This window comes from Panthera uncia (genome assembly GCF_023721935.1).
Source record: "Panthera uncia isolate 11264 chromosome A3 unlocalized genomic scaffold, Puncia_PCG_1.0 HiC_scaffold_11, whole genome shotgun sequence".
NCBI lineage: Eukaryota > Metazoa > Chordata > Mammalia > Carnivora > Felidae > Panthera > Panthera uncia.
The window spans coordinates 64752203-64775419 of record NW_026057578.1 but is presented as its reverse complement, the minus strand read 5'-3'; the positions used below and the strand labels follow the sequence as shown (position 1 = coordinate 64775419).

Here is a 23217-nt window from a genome sequence, read left to right as displayed (position 1 = left end):
GTGGCTACTGGGTGGGAGGGTGGTGGTAGGGGGCGGGATGGGGGGAGGAGAATGGGAAAGTGTGCTTTAGGAGTAGGTGACTGTACAATCTGTATCGCCTGAAATCTCCCCCGTGTGGATTTAGGACCCTCTTTTTCTATGGCCTGTGATCCCACCCCCTCTTGTAAACCTGTGCCCTGGGGACGACACTCAGGCTCGGCAGTAATTCAACACGAATCATGGTTCTTCGAGCTGAGCAGCAACAGGGCAGGGACCAGGCTAGGGATGCTCTGGGACCTCTGCCTCCCCCAGCCCCCACCACACATACCTGAGCACTGTATCTGAACTGAAGGAAAGCTGGGTTCCAGCCAGATGTTCCTACTGGCAACTCTCAGTATCGTCCTCCATCTGTATTAGGAACCGAGCCCTCTTTTGTATGTTGGGACCCACCCTCTTCTACTTTCCCACACAGGACCTCAGAACCAAGGATGCTGGGATAAAAGGAAACTTAAAATGACAATCCTTCCTGTCCAGAGATGGTCCTCAAAACTTCCACCTGGGAAGGACTAATAACCCCTCCTCCAGGTCAGGGGCTGAGGCTCCCAAGAGCAAGTGGTTATAGAGGCAGAAGAAGGTCAATGGCCTTCAGACTGCAGGCTCTGAAAAAGTGTCCTGTTGTGCAGGCCTGAAGTGCATTCCCACAGTCTTCTGGAAGCCAAAATGCCTGTAAGACCCAAGGAAGTAACTCACCCATGGGGGCATTTCAGGAAGGCAAGGCAGTGGCCAGGGGCTCTGATGGCTGTTCCTCCAGCCACAATAGGTGAGGGCTGCCAACCCTCCCCCCCGCCCCCACCATGTACATGTACCAGTCCCAGGAGAAGGCCGGAGAGGCCAGGAGATCCCCAGAAAGGATGAGCACTGGTGCCAGCTGGATAAACAAGAGCTGGTCAGGAACTCCAAAGGGTTAAGGGAGAGGAGCAGAGAGGGAAAGTGCCAGAGAAATCCCTCTCCTTCTCAGTGAAATCCACCCACACAGGCACCATCAGGAAGAGAGAAGAAATTCTGAGAGGCTTGGCAGGAGCTATTTCTCTAAGCAGAGCAGGAACACAACACTGGCCATGTACCTCCCCCCTCCGCCACTTCCGGCCTTCCCCTCCAGCAGCTCCCCAGCTCTGGCCACTGAGGGTGGGGCCCAGAGAGGTGACTTTGCCAGGCAGCAATGACAGGGGTGGGGGACAATGAGAGGACGGGAGGTACAGACCCTGCCCTCAGGGAGGGGCCGTGGAACCTTCTGGAAGCAGCAACAGTACTTGCGCCCAGTGGAATTTGACCTAGAGCTTGGGTGGGAGAGGGGTCCTAATGGAAAGGGGGCAACACTGGCAGCCTGTGGTGGAGTGGGGTTGGGGGGCTTTTCTGTGGGGAGTGGGGAGATGCCTGGCTGGGCACATGCAGGACCTAGGAAGCTACCCATGCATACCAATATCCTTCTGGGGATGGTGAGCAGTGAGCTATGACCGAAGCCTCAACTCTGGTTGGCCTGTCCTTGAAGAACAGCCCCTGCAGACCTCAACTCCCAACCCCCTCCAGACTGCTCCAGGACAAAGTCAAACCTCCTCTTCTGTGGCTGCCATGAGGCCCTTCGCCATGAGGTCCTGCTCACCTGGCCAGCTTCTCCCACAACCAGCTCCCGACTGTCCCCCTGCCCCATGGGACTCCTTCAGCTCCCTCTCTGCACCATGGACAGACAGTCTGTAACCTCTGTCAATCTGGATGCCCCCTGGCTCCTTACAACCCAACTCACGTACCTGTTCCTTCAGGTGTTGACCTGACTTATCCCACCAGGCAAGGCCCCCTGCCCGTGTCCTCTCCCAGCATGACACACAGACCCCAGCCCCTGTATGCTCAACAGTTCTTGGGGGTTCTTGGGGCAGGGATGTCTCGCTGTCTCCAGCACCTTCCTTGGTCCATGTCTGTACAATGACGCTGAGAGAGAAAGATTTCTGGACCTAGTGTGGAAACTTTCTTCTCTTGCCCTAGACCTTGCCTTTGAAGACAACAGTGTCTCTGAATGTGTGCGTGGGGGATGGGAGCGGTGGATTTCCAGCACTGGGCATGGATTGAGTCAGAAGTCCAGGAACAGATCTGAGCATCTCCTCAGCCTGGGGGCTGGCCTCCCCAGAAGGTAGACAGCAGGGAAGGGGTCTCCTCAGGGGTCCTCGGGACCTGGCGCCTGTGTCAAAAAGGGAAGCATGTTCCCCAAAAGAAAGCCAAAAGCAGAAGTTTGCCCCAGTTGCTATGGCTTTGGGGCAGGGCTGCGGTGAAATGCTACAGTGGTGCTCGCCCGCCGGGTGGGGGAAACAGGGCAAAAGGAAGGAAGCTGTGGGGGTTAGCAACAGGGCAGGGATTCATGTGCGGCATGGAGGGCGGAGCCTCAGACACTTTGGGGACTTCTGGTCACTGCCTGTGTGCTCTGAGTGTGCTGTTCTTCCTCCCCTGGGCTCACCACCCTCAGGCCAGCGATACTACAAGATTCACGAGCAACCTTTGAACTAGTCCCAGCCACTCTTTTCCTCCACCATCCAAATGGCCTTGCTAGGAAATCCTTCAGATCAAATGCAGTGACAGATATGAATGCACCAAGACCCATAAAGCAATATGTAGACACTAAATACTCTTCTCACCATCACCATCCTTACTAGGCTGGGCGTAACACAGAATATTCTCCCAGCACAACCTCCAGGACCTTCCGCCTCTGGAGATTCCCTGTCCTTGTCTGGTCCACTAATTCTGTCCCAGGCAGGGCTTGTGAGCTGTACCTTCTCCCAACCTGGGCCCTCTGGCTGTCTCCCCATGGAAGCCCCCTCCAAACTGAGGGCATTCACGCAGGCCCTCTGCAAGTCAAAAGAGGAAAAGCAAAGAAGAACGTTCTTCCCCACCCCCATCATCCAATAGCTCATTACTGCCAGCATGACCCATATCTGGTGTTTGGAGAAGGATCCATGAAGCAAGTGTAGGGCCTCCCAGGAGGTCAGCGAGACAACTGCCAGGTCTCCAGGCAGGCCAGCCCGTGTGAAAGCTGAGGCAGGAGACTCCTCTTCCAACAGTCATCCTTCACGTGTGCTGCATGTCACCTTTTCAGGGTCACATCTGTCACATCTCATCCAGCCTCACAGTAACTCCAGGGAGGGGCAGGGGGAACTGCTATGCCCCCTGGGCAGATGGGAAACTGAGTCCCAGAAGGTGAACTCATTGTGCAAGGTCCCCGAGAGTTAAGGCTGCGCCTTCAACAGCCAGTCCAGGACAGCTTCTGCCTGCCTCTGGTCCTGACCTTATGCTGACTGCAGGGCCTCAGACCACACTGACCTTCGCTTCCACCTGGTCCCATTTCTCCTCTCTAATCCTGGACACAAACAGGGTAAGAGAAGTAAAGGGAACTAACTTGTTGAGTACTCTGTAAGCATCTCACAATGACCTCATGCACTACTATCCTATTTTATGGATGAGAAGACTGAGGCCCAGGGAGGCTCCCCAAGGCATACAGATAGGTGGGACCCAGATTAGAGCCTAGACATTCTGACTTCACCCCCGGAGGCCTCTGAAGAAGTGTCCAGTAGCCTCGTCCAATCCAACAGAAGCCCTGGGATGGCTCTGCTTATAAAGGAACCAAAGCAAAACACAAGGCTGGGCATTCCAATCAGGAAAAAAGCCCCTCGGGCAATGGGTCCAGCCGTGTTCTCAGACACAGCTGCTCCACCGGCCAAGGACCCGGTCTCAGGGCCTGCTGCTGCCACCCTACAAAAGCACCCCGGAAAGGAGTCTCCCAGCAGCATCTGCGACTGGCACCTGCCCCTCCCTGGAGGGCACTGTCATGTTCTGCTTGTGCTCTCGTCCCCCACCAGCAGACATAATTACCACGGCTCTCAAGCTGCTGGTCCACAGAGCCAAGAAATAACATGCTCTGTGACGTGTCCCATCTATGCAGCAACCTGGGCCAGGCCCACGCCAGCCCCCACTCTCCTGCTGCATCAGGCTTCTGCAGCAGAAATCGCAGCTCTTCCTGCCAGCGAGGGCGAGAGGCTCTCCCACCTCTACTGAACCGACTGTTCCGAGCTGGCAGCATTATCAGACCCTTTACCATCACAGTCTGCAGCAGCACAGGGCCCCGTGTTAAAGCAAACCAGGTGCCAAATGCTGGAACGATCTGTGCTCATCTGCTGAGTCCCAAATGGAATCAAGCCCAAGAAGCACTTTCTTTTCTTCTTTTCTTTTCTCTTCTTTTCTCTTTTCTTTTCTTTTCTTTCTTTTTTTTAAACTGAATGGTATCCTCAAACCAATTTATGTCCCAACCAGAACTGAGCCTCAACATATTCTAAAATGACTGAGCTGGAGCCAAGTATTTATCAGGACAAAACAAATGCGTGGTGAACATCTACAATGTACTAGGCGCCTTGTGTTCATTTTCTTGCTTTTTCTGTGCAAGAGAGGACTTATTAGTCTCATTTTACAGAGGAGAAAACCAAGGATCAGGGAGGTAAGAACCTTGTCCAGGCCACACAGATTGTGAATGGCAAATTCCAGACTCAGACTGCTGGGTGTCTGACACTGGGCATGGCACAGTTAGTTAAGCTGCAGGGTCCTGGTCCCCAGAGGCTTACTCGTCCACCCCGTTCTCACTCAACACCAGGCCTTTGTGCCTTTTTAGTTTCCAAGCACCTGATACCAGCAGCAACTTCTCCACCAGCTGAATGAAACAGGGACCCACAGATTGTCTGCCTTAGCATATATTTTATGCCTAGATCAGTATTGTAGAAATGATCAAGATTTCTGTACTTGCTGGTTCCCCAACTGTTTGAGAAAATTAGACTAGTTTTTGATATAGGATTCTTTTAAAAACTAAAATACATACTTGGGCTTCAGCAGATGGGGGTGGAGGGATTCCTCCTGATATGGGGACCAGGATTCTCCAGCTCCCTGGATAAAGGGTGGAAGTAGGTGGAATTGGGGGCCGTGATTGAACTCCTCATCATTGTTTCTCTGGTGCTGGGCATGGCCTGGTATGTTGTAGCTTCTCTAACAAGACTAGATGGATGGACACATGGATGGAAGGATGGATAAGCAAACAGGTGGGTGGATGGATGAATTTTAAAATGTCCTTTTGGGGGCACCTGGGTGGCTCAGTTGGCTAAAAGTCTGACTTCAGCTCAGGTCATGATCTTGCATTTTGTGAGCTCGAGCCCCGCATCGGGCTCTGTGCTGACAGCTCTGAGCCTGGAGCCTGCTTTGGATTCTGGGTCTCCCTCTTTCTCTGCCCCTCCCCCGCTCATGCTCTGTCTCTCTTTCTCTCAAAGATAAACATTAAAAAAAATTTTTTTAATAAGTAAAAAATAAAACAATAAAACAAAATGTCCTTTTGGCCCCAAAGACTCAAAACTAGGTCTAAAACACAAATCTTCTTCAACCAGTTATAACTCACATCCCTTGCATTTCTGTGAAAGCACTTGTACGGTTTCTATTTACCTCTTGAAAAACAAGGGTATTCCCTATTCATTCTGATCACGTTTGGCTGGCCTGTAACAAAAACCGTATCTAAGGTAACAGCCCCAAGCTCAAGACTGCTTGCAAGCTACTACTCTGAGTTCCAAACCACAAAATAGGGGCTGACATGCTCAAGAAACCTGTGGACACCGTTTCCCAGAGCAACTGCTCTGGTGATCCTAGAGGTGGAAAGCTTTCATGATTATGTCTCCTGGGCTGGCTCTGCTGGGGTAGCTTTTACCACAGCATAATGAATTCGGCACGTATCAGGAAAACCCAAGTAGCAGCCAAGGCAGCCAGCTGCTGTTCTAGAGGCTTCTCCCTATCATCTGCAGCCAAGCCCAGCCAGCATCAAAGGGAGATGAGGAAAACCCCACAGGTACATGGAAGCCAGGCTGAGCCTCAGGGTTCAGCTAAGGGATCAGAGCCCAGGAGGCTGGAATAGTGGTGTCCACACCTGATTGAAAATGTGACCCGCAGGGGAAGAGGGTACGAAACAAGGGCAAGGGAGAAGTCAGAGGCTATTTGGTCTCTCTGAGAAACCGCTCTGAGCCACAGAAGCCAGATCCAGATCCCAGGTGGAAAGCCCTCTGTAGATGAGACACCAAAGCTCTCCCCCAGATTCCTAAAGTTTCTAGACATGTGACAGGCTGGGTGTGAGCAAGAGGAAACAAACCAGCCAGCCCTGGAAGAGTGCCTCCTCCCAGCCCAGTGCACACAGCGTCTGGGCACTTCCTCTGCTTTGTGTGCTACAGGAATTCCCAGGACACCACCTGGCCAGCCGGCCTGCACCCTCTGAGTCTCCTGGGCAGGCCAACAAGTCACACAGCCTCTTGCAAAAGGGCAGGAGCTTCTTGGAGAGAAATCCCACGTTTAGGAAAATTCACTTTGGCTCCAAATGTAGGCCATTTTTTAGTAAAAGGCCATTCTCCACTTGGAGATATAGTAGGGTAGTTTGAGGGTTTGGGGTTGGGCGGGGGGATAATCTAATGGAAGGGCATCTGAACTCTGGTCCTGGGCTCCCAGATCAGGCAGAGGCCACCAAAAATGGCTAAGGGAGACAGAGTCCAGCCTCGGTCCCTGCCATCTCACATCGACAGGCACGTCCCTGCTTGCAAAGCCCTCCCTGAGCCTCGTCTCATTTGATCTTCAAAACTACCCCCTTGGCCTTTTTACAGATGAGGGAGCCAAGAATCAGAGCAGTTTGTAAGTGGCAGAATCCAGACTGCAGTCCAGGGCTTGGGCTCCATGGCCTGTGTTTTGGAAGTTATTTAGGGAGGTGGACATCATTCAATTCATGGCTGTGAAGATTATTAGCGTGTGACCTTGACCAAGACAACAAACCTGCCCTGGACCTTACTTTTCTCATCTGCACAATGAGAACATATTAGTACTAGACTGAACCATATGAAATGGTTATTTTTTTCACATGGCTCAACATAAGGCTTCTCTCTATGAGATAATTGGCTCAGAACCTGGCAGAGAAAGGACCTATGAAATGTTCCTGCTTTCACCTTTTTGCCTCCCACCTGTCATTCCTCAGCATGGGAAGGGGGGTTTCCTGAGACAGATGACTTCAGTGCAGTCTCATCCGAGAGTGGTAGGTGGTGAGATGGCTCAGGTGTGTGGGTGGGGGCAGGGTGGGGTACCAGTCTATGTCTGAGATGCCAGAAGTAGAAACTGGGGCTCAGTCTGTGGTTAGAGTGGGGGCCCATTTTCCATGAAAAGAGCATTGTTCTCCCATGAAAATCAAACCCTGCACTTGGTATTTCTATCCTCACCTCGGGCTAACCAGCTAGATGCCCCTTCTTCGAGCAACCACTCACCCCCTCACCAGCATGACCCTGCAAACCTTCTGGACCATGGCCTGGCTAAGGAAGGCTATTATCTCTCGCTGCCCCAGTCCAGTGTCCCTCTCCTGCCTCCCTGCTGGCAGACCTGGTGAGGTGGAAGAAACCCACTGACCAAAGCTCTCTGAACAAGTCCTATTACTGCACTGTCCCAGGTGTCCAGAGGAATATTAGTTTCAGGCTCTTCAGGGACCCAGCTCATGGGGTCTTGGTTTCTTAAACTCCACTTCTACAAGCTGCTCTCAGATGTGCCAATTTAGCAAATTGAGTCCCCAACCTGGGGGGAGGTGGGGTGTCCCCAGCTCACAAGCTCTGAGGGACCCCTTAGCCAGAGGGCTGACATGCAGCCTTGGACTCCACCCAAGCACACCACGTGGGCAGCACCTGCACCCTCTGGCTTCGCTGCTCCAGCACACCCCTCCTCCGCCTCCCTCCGTCCAGTCCAGGCCGTCCTTCTCACCATCCCCTGGGCCACACTCTCTCCTCCGCTGAGGCTCCAGGGTCCATGCGTGTGTATGTGTGAACACGTGTCTGTGTGTGTATGTGTGTGTGTGTGTGGGGGGCTCATCTCCCTGCCTGAGGCAGGGGAAATGGGTCTTATGAAAACATCCAAAGAGCACTTCCTGCACACTTTGTCCAGCACACTTTATCCCTCCTCTGCTTTATTTCTCCACAGTACTCAGACACTAGCACCCTGGACATTGCAGTGGTTGATTAATTCATTGTCCACCTCCCTCACTAGAATATAAGGTCCATGAGGGTGGAGACTTTTCTCCGCTTGGTTGCTGCTGCCTTTCTGGCTTCCGGAACAGGGCCTGGCACAAAGTAGATGATAATAAATAGTTGCGTGAATGACTGAATTCCTTCTACAGGCACACTTACCTCTGTGCACTACTATCATCTAACAGGGGAAGGAACTGAGGCTCAAAGGCACTAGATTTGCCCACGGCCCTCAGGTGACAGCTGGCAGAGCTGGAAGCTGAATCCAGACCTTGTGCCTCGAAAGTGCATGCTCCTTCCACTCCCTCACATTTGCCCCAGAATCAGCACAAGGCTGCTCAGTGCACACTCATGACTTACTGATAATTGTCTTTTGGAATCCCAGAAGAGGTGTTGAGGACTCAACTCAGTCCCTACTCAGGCCCCCAAATACAGTCTGTGCACCAGACCCAAACCTAGTAGCCTAGGGAGCCTCACCCCAGTGTGGGGCACAAGTCCAAGAATCCTGCTTTATGGACGTCTGTGGGAGGCTGAGCTGGGTCAGGACCCTGTGGCCTGTGCCTGAGCCCTGCAGCCCTACCCCATGGGGGCAGTGAAGGAAAGCCCTGGAGCTTACCATGGACTCACTGATGAGGAGCAGCAGGAGGGCTTCCTCAATATTATCCTTCGGGCAGTAGAGGCTGAAAGACACAAACGGTGGCCCTGGCTCCAGCACAGCCCTCTCAAAGCAGTGCAGCCGGCCTGCCACACCGGCCTTTCTGCCCCAGAGTCAGCAGCTGCCCCGGTAAGGTGACCCGCTCCTGCATAATTCACAGGCACCGGATAGCACCTGCAGCTCTTTATCAAGCCCCAGAGTTATGGATCTGAAAGACTGGGGTGGGTGGTGGGGCCAGAAATATTGCAGATGCTCCAGGGGAAGAAATGTCCCTTCCAGCACCCAGTGCTGCGTGAAACAGCTGGGGCAGGGAGCCAGGAGCACAAATCCCACTTTCGGTTATTAAACAAATACGAGAGAAGGCACACAAAGACTAGTAGAAAGGCAGATACCCTCCAAATAATTCGATCTTCGGATGCCTTAGAGAATTCTCTTCCCAACCCCATCCTGAGACTGTCTTCCCTGGTCTATCTGGCTCCCGCTGCTGCCTGCCTGGCAGTGAGCTGGGTGGCAGCTGGGGCAAGTGCAGGGCAGAGAGAGGGGACGTCGGCAGGGCCGAACCCCAAGTGTGGCATGAGACCAGCAGAGCTTACTTGTCTCCTTCGTAGAGGTGAGGCTTCCGCAGGGCCTGCGTGATGAAGGAGTTCTCCTCCTTGCTCATGAACTCAGGCAGCGGGAGGGACAGGGGGCTCCAGTAGCACTCCTCACTCAAGGAATGTAGCAGGACCCCCGCCAGATGCTTGGCCGCCATCTGGCAGAAAAGGGAGGAAGTCAGACCTGGAACGCCCTCCACCACCCGGCCAAATCCGCTTGCTTTTGTTTGCAGTGTGCTGCCCCTTCAGGAGGCCTGCCTCTCCACCCCCGAGGAGCCCCCTGTTCTGTTTCCAGCACCCCTCCTGTTGGCCTTTGATGGCTTCTACTTCATCTCCTGTCCTCTTTCCTCTCCTAGACAAGACATATGTTTCCTCCTCCTCTGGCCCCATGGAGCCCAGCACTGCTCTGAGTATTCAGCAAGCCCTTGCAGAGCATAAAGCCACTGGCACGGCAGCTCTCTCTCGACCAAATGGCTTTCTGATATTTGACCAAAAATTCTAGAGTGAGAAGCAGCTGTGGCTCTGACTTTGGGTGAATCAAAGCCTGAGAAAGTAGACCTGAATTGGGGCAGGAAAGTGAGTCCAGGTTATTTATTAGGTTCATAAACAATCCCTAAGAATTGGTGCAGCACCTTGCTAGGAAGGGATGACATTAGGTTTTAACTCTGATCTAACGCTAGGGGCTGTGGGCAGTGCTGTGACAAGGATGCTGACGGTGCCTCCCAGACATAGTGGGAGAGAATGCAGAGATTGATTAACAATGTCTGCCATGAGCACAGACAGGGAGAGGAGAAGCATGCGTGGGACACACTATCATCCCTGATTCATAGGCTGCCTGCTAGCACTTCTGTTGTCTCCCACTGAAAGTGAGCCCTGAACAGGCCAGCCACAGCCAGCACCCAACCCCGAGGCCTCAGCCGTGTGTTATTACCACTTTGAAGTTCTGAGTTGCTTTGGTCTCCACAGTGCGTAGGACCTCCCGGAGCTCTCTCATCCCTTTCACGATGTTCCTAGAGGGAAGACAGCAGAAGCAGGGTCATTACCAGCCTAGCTCCCACAGACACCATCATCAAACCTGTAGATGTAAGCAGAAGCTGGCCCATTAGAGTTTTACTTGAAAACAGTCAGTTGAAATGAAAGGTCAGAGTTGTAACACCAGGATCCTAGAAGCCCAGGATATAGTTGATCAGAGAATAAGAAGGATCCCTCTCCCTCAAAGTCCCCCAGGAACCCAGGCTTCCCATTCACTACCAGAAGGGGACCAAGATGGAATATTTCAAACAAGATGCTGTCTTGGCCCCAAAGTCTTGGCTGGTGTCAGACTTTCTGACTTGAATCAACCTCAAATTCTTCATCTTCACCCACCACACCTGGTCAATGCTGGGGTCCATCCTCACCTCTCAGTCCCCATCACCAGAGCCCTAGACCAGCATGCATCACCACAAAGGCCAGTATCACCTGCCCCCCCCCCCAGCCCCTGCCAGCTCTCTGGGCCCTGAAATAATTTGCAAGCTTTTTAAAGTGTGACCGAAAGTAAAATATACATTTTAAATTGCAACCCAGTATGCACACACTTTCCTTACATAAAACTGAAGCAAGTTTCTTGACACATTACCTAGCTCTACTGTGTGCCGTCTACTCTGGTATTTTCTATTTTATGTCTCCCTCTACTCCTCTTTTTAAAAATGCTGGCTGCAGCCCACTGAAAAGAACTTGCAGCCCACTAGTTTGCACAACCCACTAGTTGTGGCCTGCAGTTTGAAACACTGCTCCATCACCCCTGGAGGGGTCCACTTGACAGACAAAAGTCATCTTGTTCCTCCCCAGGCTGGTCCCTTCGTCAGCACCCCCAGGGCTCACAGAATCCAGTCTAGGTCCTCAGCAAGGTATTGCGGGGCTGAAGGGACTGCCCCCTTGCCTCTCTCCCATCTCATCTCCTGCCACTCAGGTCCATTTTGAACAACCAACCCAGGTGACCTATGTCAAGTCTTGGCACAGGCTCCTCCCACTGCCTTAAACAGCCCTTCCTCATTCACCCTCAGAAAGCCTTTCCAATATCACTTCCTCCTTGCAGCCAGCCCAAACTCCTCCCCATGCTCACCCTTTTTGCCTGCGTCCCTCTTGCACTCTGTTAATTCCTCTTCTGAAGCTTGACACTGTGTGGTCAGTTTCCATTCATGGGCTGACCCTTGGTGTGTTGTGCTCTCCAAGGGCAGGGCTCCAGTCCTGCTGCTGAAGCTCAGCACTAGCACAGCTCCTGGCACACAGCATGTGCTCAGCAAATGTTTGAGCACCACCCTTCTCATTTCCTGTGGGGGTTCCCTGGATCACAGCTCACAGGGAAAGCAGAGGCTGCCGGGTGGTCAAATTCAGAAGTGAAAGACTACAGAGGGGTGAAGAGCCAAAGGTGGCAGCTAGGGAAGTCACAGGAGCCCCTCCGCAACTTTCATGCACAAAACAGATTCTTAGGAGCTTTGGGGTGTGGGGCCATAAAAAGAAAAATTTGCAGACCAAGTCCCTGCCTTCTGGGAACCTCTGGTTTCAGAGAAGAAAGTAAAAATGTGCAAACGACTAACATTATAAACACAGATCCTCGTTTGTGGGGCTGAGAATGGAGGTAAAGACCCCTGGGATAGAGTCAGAGTCACAGTGACCTTTCCTAGTCTGTCCAGAGCTTCCTTCAGAAGCTTGGTTCTTCAAACCAAGAGGGGCAAACACGACAGGAAGCCACAGAGACGAGGGGCAAACAGGACAGGAAGCCACAGGAAGCCCTTAGAGACGAGTCAAGTTTGGGTACTGCTACAGATACCATGTAGCCTGAGGAGGGGCTCACCTGTGGGCTGTGTACCGTCTCCTCCTCTACAAAATCAGGACTTCAGTTTGGACAGTGTCTCCTAGATTTCTGTCATCTGCATATCACATTTGTGATTGTTGCTACTAGCTGCACACCATCAGTGTTATTATATATGCAATACTTTCCTTTACATCTTCTTTTTTACTTTAGTAAATACCTTCATAAAAAAATACCTGAAATTAGGGATTTGGTATGCTAGGGTTTTTTTTTTGGAAATAGGTATTAAATATAGAAGTACTTATAAAAAGTTAGTCTGTATATCACTCAAAGCCATATTGTGTATCACTAGAGGTAGAGCTTGGGAAAGAATAGATTAGACCACAGGTCCTCAAAGTGTGGTCCCTGGATCAGCAGCATCAGCATCCTGGGAACTTATTAACAATGCAAAGTCTGAGGCCCCCACTCCAGACCCACTGTATCAGAAACTCTGGGGCAGAGCCCGGCAGTCTGGGCTTTATCAAGTCCTCAAGGGCTTCCAATGAACATTCAGTTTTTTTTTATTTTTTTTTTATTTTATTTTATTTTTTTTTTGAACATTCAGTTTTGAAAACCACTGGTTTACCTGATCCTCAGTGTCTTCCAGTTCCCCTATGCTAAGTAAGAAGCCAGGTTCCAGAAGGGACAACTTGACATGGAAAGTCCAGCTTTGCAGCCAGATTCTGAATCTGTGATCTTGGGAAAGTGAAGCAGCCACTCTGATTCTCATCTCCCATCCATAGGAGGATTCCTCACTTACTCATAGTGCAGTCAGGAAGATGAACATACGTGAAGCCCAAACACACCCAGGCATGTGGTAGAGGCTCACTAAATATTAGTTATTTTCCTTTCTCCTTTTAATTTGGGTCCTAAAGATGACATTACATTATGTTTTCATTTGCCACATTATTTTGCATTGAAGTTTGGGACCGAAAGAGTAGGGGGCAAGGGACAGTAGTACCTGAGGGGATCTTCCAGCTCTAAGTCCATCTTTCGCCTTCCACCAGCCCCTGCCTCCCCAGGGGACATATAAGCAGGATTCCCCATAGACAAATCACACCCAGGGACAGACTGGCAGTCCCCAGGAGCCCAAGTAGGAGGAGTCTGCAGGAGAGGCCCTTCAGTCCCACTGAGGCCTCTGCCTTAGAAAAGAACCCAGAGTTGGACAGCAGGCCGTCGGCCAGGCCAGCTGAGGGGAGAGCTCAACATCAGCCACCACCAGGAGACAGAAAAGACAGACTGCATGAGCTCCCAGAAGAGAGCAGGACTGGCTGGCTCTGGGAAGTCTGTAGGAGAGCAATGCCCAGGAAGCTGGGCCAATGGCCACGGGCTGGGGCAAGGCTGGACCTAGGGGCTGCACCCTGGGACTGCCCCAGGGCCTTATGGCCCAGAGATAGCTGGTAGCTCCTGGGACTTGTGGGTGATTTTCCACTTTGTGGACTCCCTGCCAGCTTCCTCCCTGGCAGCCTGGCCCAGGCTGCTACCAGGAGCCCAGAGCCAAAAGGGACTATGGCCTCTCTTTCCCACTCCAGCCCAAGGACTGTTCTCTCCCTGCCTTTAGTCTCCATATCATCAACACTGGAAGAGGGCTCCCAGACCGGCGGCACTGGCATCGCTCAGGGGATTCAGAGAAATGCAGGCTCTCAGGGATCCTGCCTCCCCCCAATACACACACAATTAAGGAATCAAAACTGCATCTTCACAAGATCCTATGTCCCAAAAGTTGTGTAATTTTACTATTTTCAAATCTGTAAGGGATTCTGGTATCTCAATAAGCTCCCAGGAATTCTTTAGCACAGCAAATAATTACCCTTGGGCATCTTTGGGGTAAATCCCAATTTTTATTGAATACACATAAAGAGAAAAACCAATACAGAGGCTTCAGTGGCCAGGGCTGTATGGGGAGAGATTCAGGCTCTCAACAGGCCTCGACCTGTTCTAAGATGCTGGGAACACCCCTCTGCCTCAGCTCATCCCTCCAGGAAATGGGAAATCAGATGGTTTCTCCCACCAGCCTGAGCTAACGCTAACCGTGCCAGGTAGAGCTGGGGCTTTTCCCAGTCCCGTGAGAGGGCGGCTTGAAAGATCTCTTTGTTCTGGTCTCTCACACTGACCTTTCTGAGCAAAGCTGCCATTTTAAACAATATTCAAACAGGGCCTCAGATCAACCCTGGCCCAGAAGCAGGCTGTGTGTGGAGAAGCCAGGAAGTGATTGATCCCAAGTCATGTTCCTGGCTGGCCAGGAAGAGAAAGACAGAGATGTACAGGCAGTGATGGGTCATCTAGGGAGGCCTCTAGGTGGCAAGCATCCCCCCTCTACCTCTTGCCGCCCTTCCCCCCTCCCCCCACTGCCGGCCCCTCGTCAGCAGCAGGCAGCGAACAGATGTTTCAAATGCTTTGTCCTATTCAGTCTTCACAGCTTCTGATGAGGCTGGTAAGGCTGGCTTGGTTCTTCCAGGTACCAGCACAATGCTTGGCACATAGAAGGCACTCAAGAAATCATTGTGGAATAAATAAACTCCCATTTTCCAATGGGAAAATTAAAGCCTGGTAGACGCCTGCCTTTTCAGGCCATCTAATACCCAAGGGGGAGAGGCGAGCTTACCATAGGCACCAAGGGTTCAGATTTCACTCCCTTTACACTGAAATTATTCCTGAGAAAGATAATGCTTTCCTTTCCAGGCCATCTGAACTCCAGGACTTCTGGAATTCAGCTAATTGACTAGTCTTTACTAAGTACCTACTGTATATTCAGTACCTGGTCAACAGCCCTGTTGACAAGGGGCATTCAACAAATGCCCTGATAAAATGAACTGAGAGACAGAATGAGTGTCTCATTCATGGCCTGCAGGTAAGGAGCTCACAGTCTGTTAAATCAGCCACACTCAATTTATTCAGAGTTTAGCGAAGTGTTTTGCATACAGTAGGTACTCAACAAATGTTTTGTTTTGTTATTGGCTTGGTTTGATTTGAGAGAATAAGAATCTGCATGGAATTTATGGTTGAATGAAATCTAAACAGACACTGGTGCATGTGACCCTGACCAGAAGTCCCCATTTCAGGGCTGGCACTAATTGTGTAAGAGAGGTTTCTGGCCAAAGAGCACAGCCAGTTGGCAGATCCCAACAGCTGGAGAGTTGAATCAGTAGACCAGGTCAGGTGAAGCTCAAATAGTTATCAAGCTGTTTACTCCTGCTATAGATCCATATCATCAGTTTCAAAAACTAAAGCTCTCCTCTTCACCCCAAGTCCCAGAAAAAGGGCACTGAGGACATCCAGACAAGGAGATCTTTCCTCTCTAGCAAGGTGGGAGATGGGCAGTGGGTGCTAACAATAAATACAGGCTGTGCATTATGAGAGGCTGGAAGAGTGTGTTCTCTCCAATGGGCCTCAGAGGTGTCTCTGTGCCCCAAAGAGTGACACAGGCCACTAGGAGGCTCTCCTGGGCTTTCCTGTTGAATGACTCTGGCCCCTGAATCCCCCTTAGAACAATCTGTCTCCTGCCCTCCTCAGCACTACAGATAGTGGGAGGCTGCTGAGGACAAGACAAAATTGCTGCTGATCGAACACACCTCTCACGAGGTCATACCAAACAGCAGGCTGGGCTTTCTAAGGTGCCTCACCATTGGGCAGAGCCCCCCCACCCTCACCCCACCCCAGCCATCTGCAGCCCAGGCTGCCTTAGCTGCCTCTTGACTCAGCACCTAGCTGGCAAGGTGAAGCATGTGCAGTTGCGCACACAGACTCACACCCACACCCCCCCCACCCCCCAAGAAAGGGAGAGTGCTTTTATAAGGCTGAACAATCTGCCAAGCCCCAGGAAACTCCCTTAGAAAGCACACACATTCCCTTCTCTATTGTTTGGTTTTGGTACAGTGTGCACATATTGCTTTAGTAGTTAAAAAAAAATTTTTTTTAACATGTACAAAATGTACAGCCCACCTGGTTCAATACACATGGCTCAAGCTTATTCCCAGCCCAGAGCCAAGAAAAGCCTCTGTAGGTCTAGGCAGAAGGAAGGGAAAAAAACCACTCCAAAGAGAATGGCCTCTTGTCCACTCTGGGGGAGGAGCCTAGTCAGTTTATGTTCTTGTTTCTTGGGAGATGCCCAGAGACTCAGGTCCTAGTTGAGGTCAGGGCCGCGGACAGGGACAGTCAGCTTTCCTGGTATTGCATCGCCATTGGCTTCCCTTGCTGCCTCACCCCTGGAGCTGCTTCATGCAAAGGAGACCAAACCTCTCCCACCGCCAGGACTCTGGGCCCAGCTGCCATTGTCCGCAGTCATAAGAACACGTCAGAAAGGTGCCCTCTCCTGGCAGCAGGCTCTGCAGAATTACCTGGGACAAAGCTCCACTCAGTCTACGGTTGCCCTCTGGTGGCAGCGAGGGGAATCGAACCGCAGGGTCCCCTCCTTAGGGAGGGGGTCTCTCAATGAATGATTGTCCTTTTAGGTCAGTATTTTCAGTGCCAGGTCAGTTAGGAACCCTGTCATCAGCCACAGAGCAAGGGGAAGAAGTCATCTGGGGGGGAATTAACTGATGGATCAATAGGGCAAGGCCCCTGGAAAAAATGAATGTCCCTCAAACATACTAAGTGTAAAATACTGAGGCCCAGATTTAACCAAAGCTCAGAATAAAAGAAGAGCTGTTGGGGGTCAAGCAAATACCACCATACCCCATTTTTCACAGTGGAGAACACCATACCCTTTAAATTATGTCAAATCCTCAATTGGAGAGACAAGGGTGGACCATGGGACCAGGCACTGCTTGTGGCCATCTGGCCCCAAGGGCAGAGCACCCCAGGATCTACCCAAGGCCCACATGGAATGAGTGCCAGCTCGCAGATTCTACGCAGAAGCAGGTCCCACCATCTCCCCCTGCTCCTTAGGCCCAAAGGGAAGTCTTCTAACACCGAGAGGCTCCCTGGCCCCTGAGAGCCCCCCTATGCCAGCAGCACCCCCACCTCCCTGCCTCCCTTCCCTCCCTTTAGACTTCTGATGGCTACATTCAGCTCCTTCACTGTCTGCTCAGTGCTTGGATGGAAGAAAGCTCCCTAAGGAGGGGAGCTCATCCTGTTCCTGGCTTCAAACCTGTTGAGTAAGGTGGGATGCCTGGTTCATGGTGGGCTCTCAGAGGCTTCTGTGAAATGAATGGTTGGGCTGTTCTCTGGGGTTTTTTTTGTTTTTTGTTTTTGTTTTTTGCCTTAGCCCCTACCCCCTACTGGGCTGTAACCTCTCAGAACATAGGGAATAGTTTTATCACCTTCCCAAACACCCCAAAAGCCCAGATGAGCGGGGGGTGTGGGGTGGGTGTGGGTGTGGATTTAGTCAGCAGGAAACGGTTCTGGAGACCCTTAAAAGACTTTTCAGAGCTGCCCTGGAGGAGAAGACCCAATGTCAGGTATCGGGGTCCCAACCTACCCTGAATCTCTGCTTCTTGCAACTTAGGCTAAGACAGTGGTTCTCAACTGGGTGTGATTAGCCCTCCACCACCCAAGACATTTGTCAACATCTGGACACATTTTTGGTTGTCACACTTGGGGCAGGAAGAGCTACTGGCATCTAGTGGGTGGGTAGAGGCCAGGGATGTCGCTAAAGCCTACAATGTACTGGTATCTGGCTCAAAATGTCAACAGGTACTGAGGATGAGGAACTCTGGCTTAAGGTGACTTTTTGTTTGTTTGAACTTCCTAACAACAACAAACATATAAGAAAAATATTGGAACTGGTGATTCACCTAGGAAGATGTAACTCTGACTTGAAGGCCGAAACGGGTAGTTATGAAAGCTCCTACCATTTCGAGTGCGTGGAAGGGGAGGCCTCGGGCTGTGGGGGCACAGACCCCATTCAGCACCAGGCATGCTGCCTCTACCACCCGTTAGCTCTGCAACTTTGGGCAAGTTACTTCCCCTTCTCCTTTCTTCAGTAAATGGGAACATTATTAGTTCCTCTATGTTCACAGGATTCTGCCTGGCATGCAGCAAGTATTCAACAAGTATTAGCTACTGTTAAGAGGAAAGGGGTAAAGAAATTATTTAAAGACCAGCCGGGCACACAGTCCACGCTTTAAATATCTGTCACATTCCCGGGCCACCTCTGGGCTGGATGCGGCCACAGGAAATGGACAGAGGGGCTGAGCTGTTGCCACGTGAACCGGGGACTGCTGCTCACACCAAAGCTTTCGAATGTTTGGGCTGTTTGCTTGGAAAGAAAAGATGATTCAGTTTCCATTGCTCTTTATTTGGGAGGCACGGGGTGGGGGGGGGGGGGGTGGAGAAGAGTCAGCATCCTGGCTTTCAGCACTGAAATTTGTTTTAGGAGGAAAAGAGGATGAAGGGTGGGGAGCAGAGTGACAAGAACAAAACAATATCACTTGGGCTTTCCTGGAGGGGTGAAGGTTGGTGAATGTTCTGTCCACCGCCGGCGGCATCACCACCACTCACACGCACACACACACACAGCCAGAGTGTGCAGAACACAGGCAGGGAGGAACAGCCCCACCAGGAGGGTGGGACCAGCTTCAGGAAGAGGAGCCACCCACTGAGAATGGTGACTCAGGGTCCCAGAGGGACAGAGACAGCCTTGAGTCAGCGGAGCAAGGATCAGCCCAACCATCTCCAGGGCTCTGTCCTTCTCCCACACACTCCCAAACTGTAAACCGCATGGGTTTAAAGGCTGCTCAGATCCAAAGCTGGAATCCTAGTGGGTTTCCGCTAGGAGCACTAAGGGGCAAGCTACTCAACCTTGTCCAGTCCTTTGTCCGCTCTCAAGCATTCTGGGGTCACCTGACTTCCTTCACAGGGTGCTGTACACTGAGCACATGGTCTAGCCTAGCACACAGCAGGTGCTTGATAACTGCCGGCTCTCTCCCTCCTTCCTTCCTGGCTGTCCTTGACGGTCACCTTAACCTCGTCACACCTGCAGCAAGTGTGGTGTGGGGAAGGGCAGCAGGCAGCCTCAAGGGGACTGCAGCGGAGAGGTGGGGGACAGCAATCCCCTCCCTGTGCTCTGAGCTCTGTACTCAAAGTGTCTTTTCATTCCTGCCTCTCCTTGGACCCTCACACCCCTCACACACACAGGACAAACAGGAACCCCCTGTTTGAGGAAGGAAGCAGAGCTGGAGGGTGGAAAAGGAACCTGCCCAGGGTTGCTGTGTGGTCTCCCATTCCCAGGCCTTGGTGACCTCCAGATGGCCAGGGTGCCCCTGAAATCTTCACACTGGAAGCTGAGGCCATGCCTTCCAAGCTGGAGCACACTCACTAGGCTGGAGCACCTGAGGGCAGCAGCAGGATCTCATTAACCCCAGGGTTTCTGCTGTGGGCAGGGGAGCCTACTGGGCAGGAGCATCAGCTGGCTCTGCCCAGGACAAGTCACTTACGTCCTCTGGGCCTCCATTTCCCACCTGTAAAATGGGGATGTAACAAGTGCACCTGCCTCAGAGGACTGCTAGGACCATGAAATACACATGAAACAAAGTGCTTACCAAGTGCCTTGCACAAATTCAGCATGTATTTTAAGATAATTAATATCTGTTAAAGGAAAGCATGAAGGGGACAAGACACCGAAATCACCAAGACCCCCTCCTTACAAAATCTACTCCTAGGGTCTACCATACAGAAGGGCTCCTTCACCCTTTGTGCCTACAGTAGGCCTTGGGAGCGAGGGCCTCTTAAACGCAGAGCAGGCATCAGTCAACAAATTTTCTCCAAAGGGCAAGGGAGTAAATATTTTAGGATTTGCTCTCTACTCCACTCTGGGAGAGAGACAATATTAAACAGTAGGTATGGCCATGCTCCATTAAGATGTTCTTTGCCAAAACAGGCAGAGGCAGACCCACACTGCAAAGGTTCAGCTAAGGTGGCATCTCTTCACATCCCCCATCCATCCCTGAGAGCTACGCCTGCTGAAAGAAGGGTGCCCCGGGGGAGCGGGCGGAGCCAGGCAATGGCGGTCTGCAGCTAGAGAGAAGTAGCCAGGTGGCAGCTGTTGGGCAGTAAAAACGAACTAGCCCACCGGGCCACTGTATCTCTAAAACTGAAGTTCAGCAACCAAAAAAGGACAAGAGAACACAGACAGTGGAGGTGGAGCAGAGGCAGCATGCTTCCCAGGGTCCCTGTGATGTCCCTCGGTCCCACACCTCCCCAGCCACAGGGTGGTCCGAGGAGCCCAGGGCTCTGGGGCCAGCCCCACCCTTGGGGGTCAAGCTGCCTTGGCTCTCTGGGCCTCCTGGTCCACATGTCCCAAACGGTGACACCACAGCCTCCCTGACCTAGCACTTGAAAAAATAAAAGAAAAAAAACAAGGTGCGAAGTTCAAGTTTGGGCCAACAGCCTAGCCAGCTGTGGACCGCCACAAAAAATAACAGAACTGATAACAATGCCTTTGATTTTCTAAGCAGCTGGGATGGATCAGGAGCTCTGGGCAGTATTCTCACATGAGAGCGGGTGACAGCTGCCTCCTGGTTGGGACCTTTCTGCCCTGTTCTTACCATTCAGAAGACAGGGACTTGAGCAACAGCCTCTCATCTAACAGTGAGGGTAGGGTGGAGAGAGAGGAGGACAGCACAGGCCTCTTCCAGGCCAGGGGTCCAGCTGGGGCAGGACTGGCCCCCTCTGCAGGCGTGCACCTCTGTGTACCCTAGCCCGACAAGATGTGAACACACCAGCCCCTGCCGATCCTCTCAAGAGAGCACACACACGCACACACCCAGATCCGAGAGGCCAGACTCCACACGACTGGCGTCAGGAACACCCCGGCCCAGAGGAAAATGTCCAGGTCCCGCTTAGCTGCCAGCAACCTACCCCTTCTTCAGGTTTGTCACATAAGCGCTCTGGAGGGCGGCTTCCAGGAAGTAGGTGAGCTCATAGTCAACTGGGTGAGAGCCTTTCAGATGCCGTGATGTGGTGTTATTTGTGATCTGGGAAGGGGAACACAGAGAGAGCCGCTGTCTCAAAGTTGTGAGTTGGAGGGGCTGAGGTCACAGCCAGCCCCGGTGGAGGTGGCAGTCCCGTTACCATCCCAAGTCTCTGGCTGCCTCAGGGACACATGGTGCAATTCTCAGTCTAAATCCAACCTAACTTGCTTTTGTTTAAAATATGTCTAAAACACTCTCTCCTCATCCAAATGCTGGATGCCCACAATAGCCCTACAAAGCTGGTTTTGTCTGTATTTTATAGATGAGGAAACTGAGGCTCAGAAAGTGCCTAACGTCACAAAGCTGGCATGCACCTAGACCTCAAACTTCAGTCTGGCCAGTTACAGGGTCAGGCTATTTCTACTACTTCCTGGTTCATTCATTCAACAAACACTTGAGTGTCTACCATATACCAGGCACTGTCCCTGTCATATAACCATGGAATGTCAGCACAGTCTAGCTGGCTAAGACTCCTGGTTCCAGGGAAGCCTGAGGAGCAACTGTGGTATTACTGAGCTGTCCTTAAGCCTCAGCTCTAAGAGGACCACCCAGCCCCACTGAGATAGGCCTGCCTTTATTAGGCCACCTCCCTGCCCTGATCCAAGACACTAATCAGTGAGCCATCTTGTCTTTTAGAAATTGAAGTAGATTTAAGAGAGGTTCTTAGTTCCTTGGAGCTTGGGGCTGGGTCTGAGGAGGGACACAGCACCATTTCTGAGAATGCACAGGGTCCTGTGGCCTGCCCTTCCCTGACCCAAGATAGCTAGCTCCCGGGGCCCATTTGTCTGCCCAATGCCACAGGACACTGATTCCAGCCCTGCCCACCATTACAGCTCATCACCATAAAAGTCGAAAGCCTGGGCTTCTGGATGAATGGGAGACCATCTTTTTCATGAAAGTTTTCTCCAAAACCACATGCATTTCCAATGTGAAGAGCTCCTAAAACACTGTTGTCTAGCAGTGATCCATGTGACCTCAGCAGAGGTCAACTCAGCCATGCCAGTCTCCAAGTGGACTTCCGCCAGGGAATGCACTCGAGTCCTGTTTTTGCTGAGTCCCCCAATAACTTTTCCTTTCCTCCTGAAACCCAATCAAGTAAAAGGACTCTAGGGTAGTAACACCCAACAGGGAGGCGATTTTGCCTTCCAGGGACATTTGGCATATCTGGAGACATCTTCAGCTGCCACAACTTGTATTTTATAATACACAAGGTTGCCCCACACAGCAAAGAATGATCCGGCCCTGATGTCAATAGTGCTGAGGGTTGAGAAATCCCACTCTGGGGGAATCGGCTTGGCCTGGACGACTCCTCCTACAAGGCCTGTCACAAAACAGGTGCTGGGTTGACATTTTGGCACTTGCCAAAGTAGGTAAGGTCAAATGTCTCTGGGCTCTGACTCTCAGCTCATAACCACCCCTTCAGGATGCCAACCCAGGTCTACTCTGCCATATAGCACCCGCCTTCCAGCATCTACGAACCATCTACTGAACAGCATGCCTAGGCACCACCCCCGAATTCTCCCCTGCAAGTAACCGGAGCCACACTCCCAGGGTTCCAGTCTTGCCAATGCCACTTAGTAACTGTCTGAACTCTGGGAAGTCATTTAACTCCTCCCTAAACCAGGGTTTCTCGCTTGGGAAATAGGAACAACAGGGCCTATCCCAGCCAGTGGGTGTGAGGGTTAAATTCAAGAATGACTGTAAAGTACTCAGGAGTACTGCCTGACACAAGAGCAGTATCTTTGTTAAATATAGCTGTCTGCCGTCCTCCCATTAAACCAAGAGCCCCCCAGAAGGGAAGACCCGGGGTAACATCTGCTAACACCAGAACCACTGTCCTGCCAACAGTTTGACAGCCCCCCTCCCACCCCCCCATCCCCCCTGCAAGGGGGAGCTGGGAGAAGAGGACGCCCAAAGACTTCCAGGCCCCGACTTGCCGGCACTGCTGGCCTCTGAAAGGCTAGGACAAAGGGCCCCAAGGCCTCCCCTCCCCGAGGGGATCTAGTAGGGAGCTTCCTGGCCACCTGAGGAGAGGGAAGGATGCCTAAGTGCAAGGACCAGCCAACACCTCTTCCAAAGGGACCACGGTGAGCAAATGGTTGTATCTCTCTAAACCTCATCTGTTAGGGATAAGTACAACATC

General features: G+C 51.8%; 1 protein-coding gene across 1 annotated transcript in view; it reads right to left on the bottom strand.

Annotated features, from left to right (window-relative positions):
- TTC7A (tetratricopeptide repeat domain 7A) overlaps nt 1-23217 on the bottom strand; it is a 120035-nt gene that overhangs the window by 65049 nt on the left and 31769 nt on the right. Inside the window, exons 5-8 of the mRNA XM_049650220.1 lie at nt 20962-21077; nt 10264-10342; nt 9333-9490; nt 8701-8764 (exon numbers count right to left, since the gene is read on the bottom strand). Coding sequence (XP_049506177.1) covers nt 8701-8764; nt 9333-9490; nt 10264-10342; nt 20962-21077 — 417 coding nt within the window. The remainder of the gene's footprint in view (nt 1-8700; nt 8765-9332; nt 9491-10263; nt 10343-20961; nt 21078-23217) is intronic.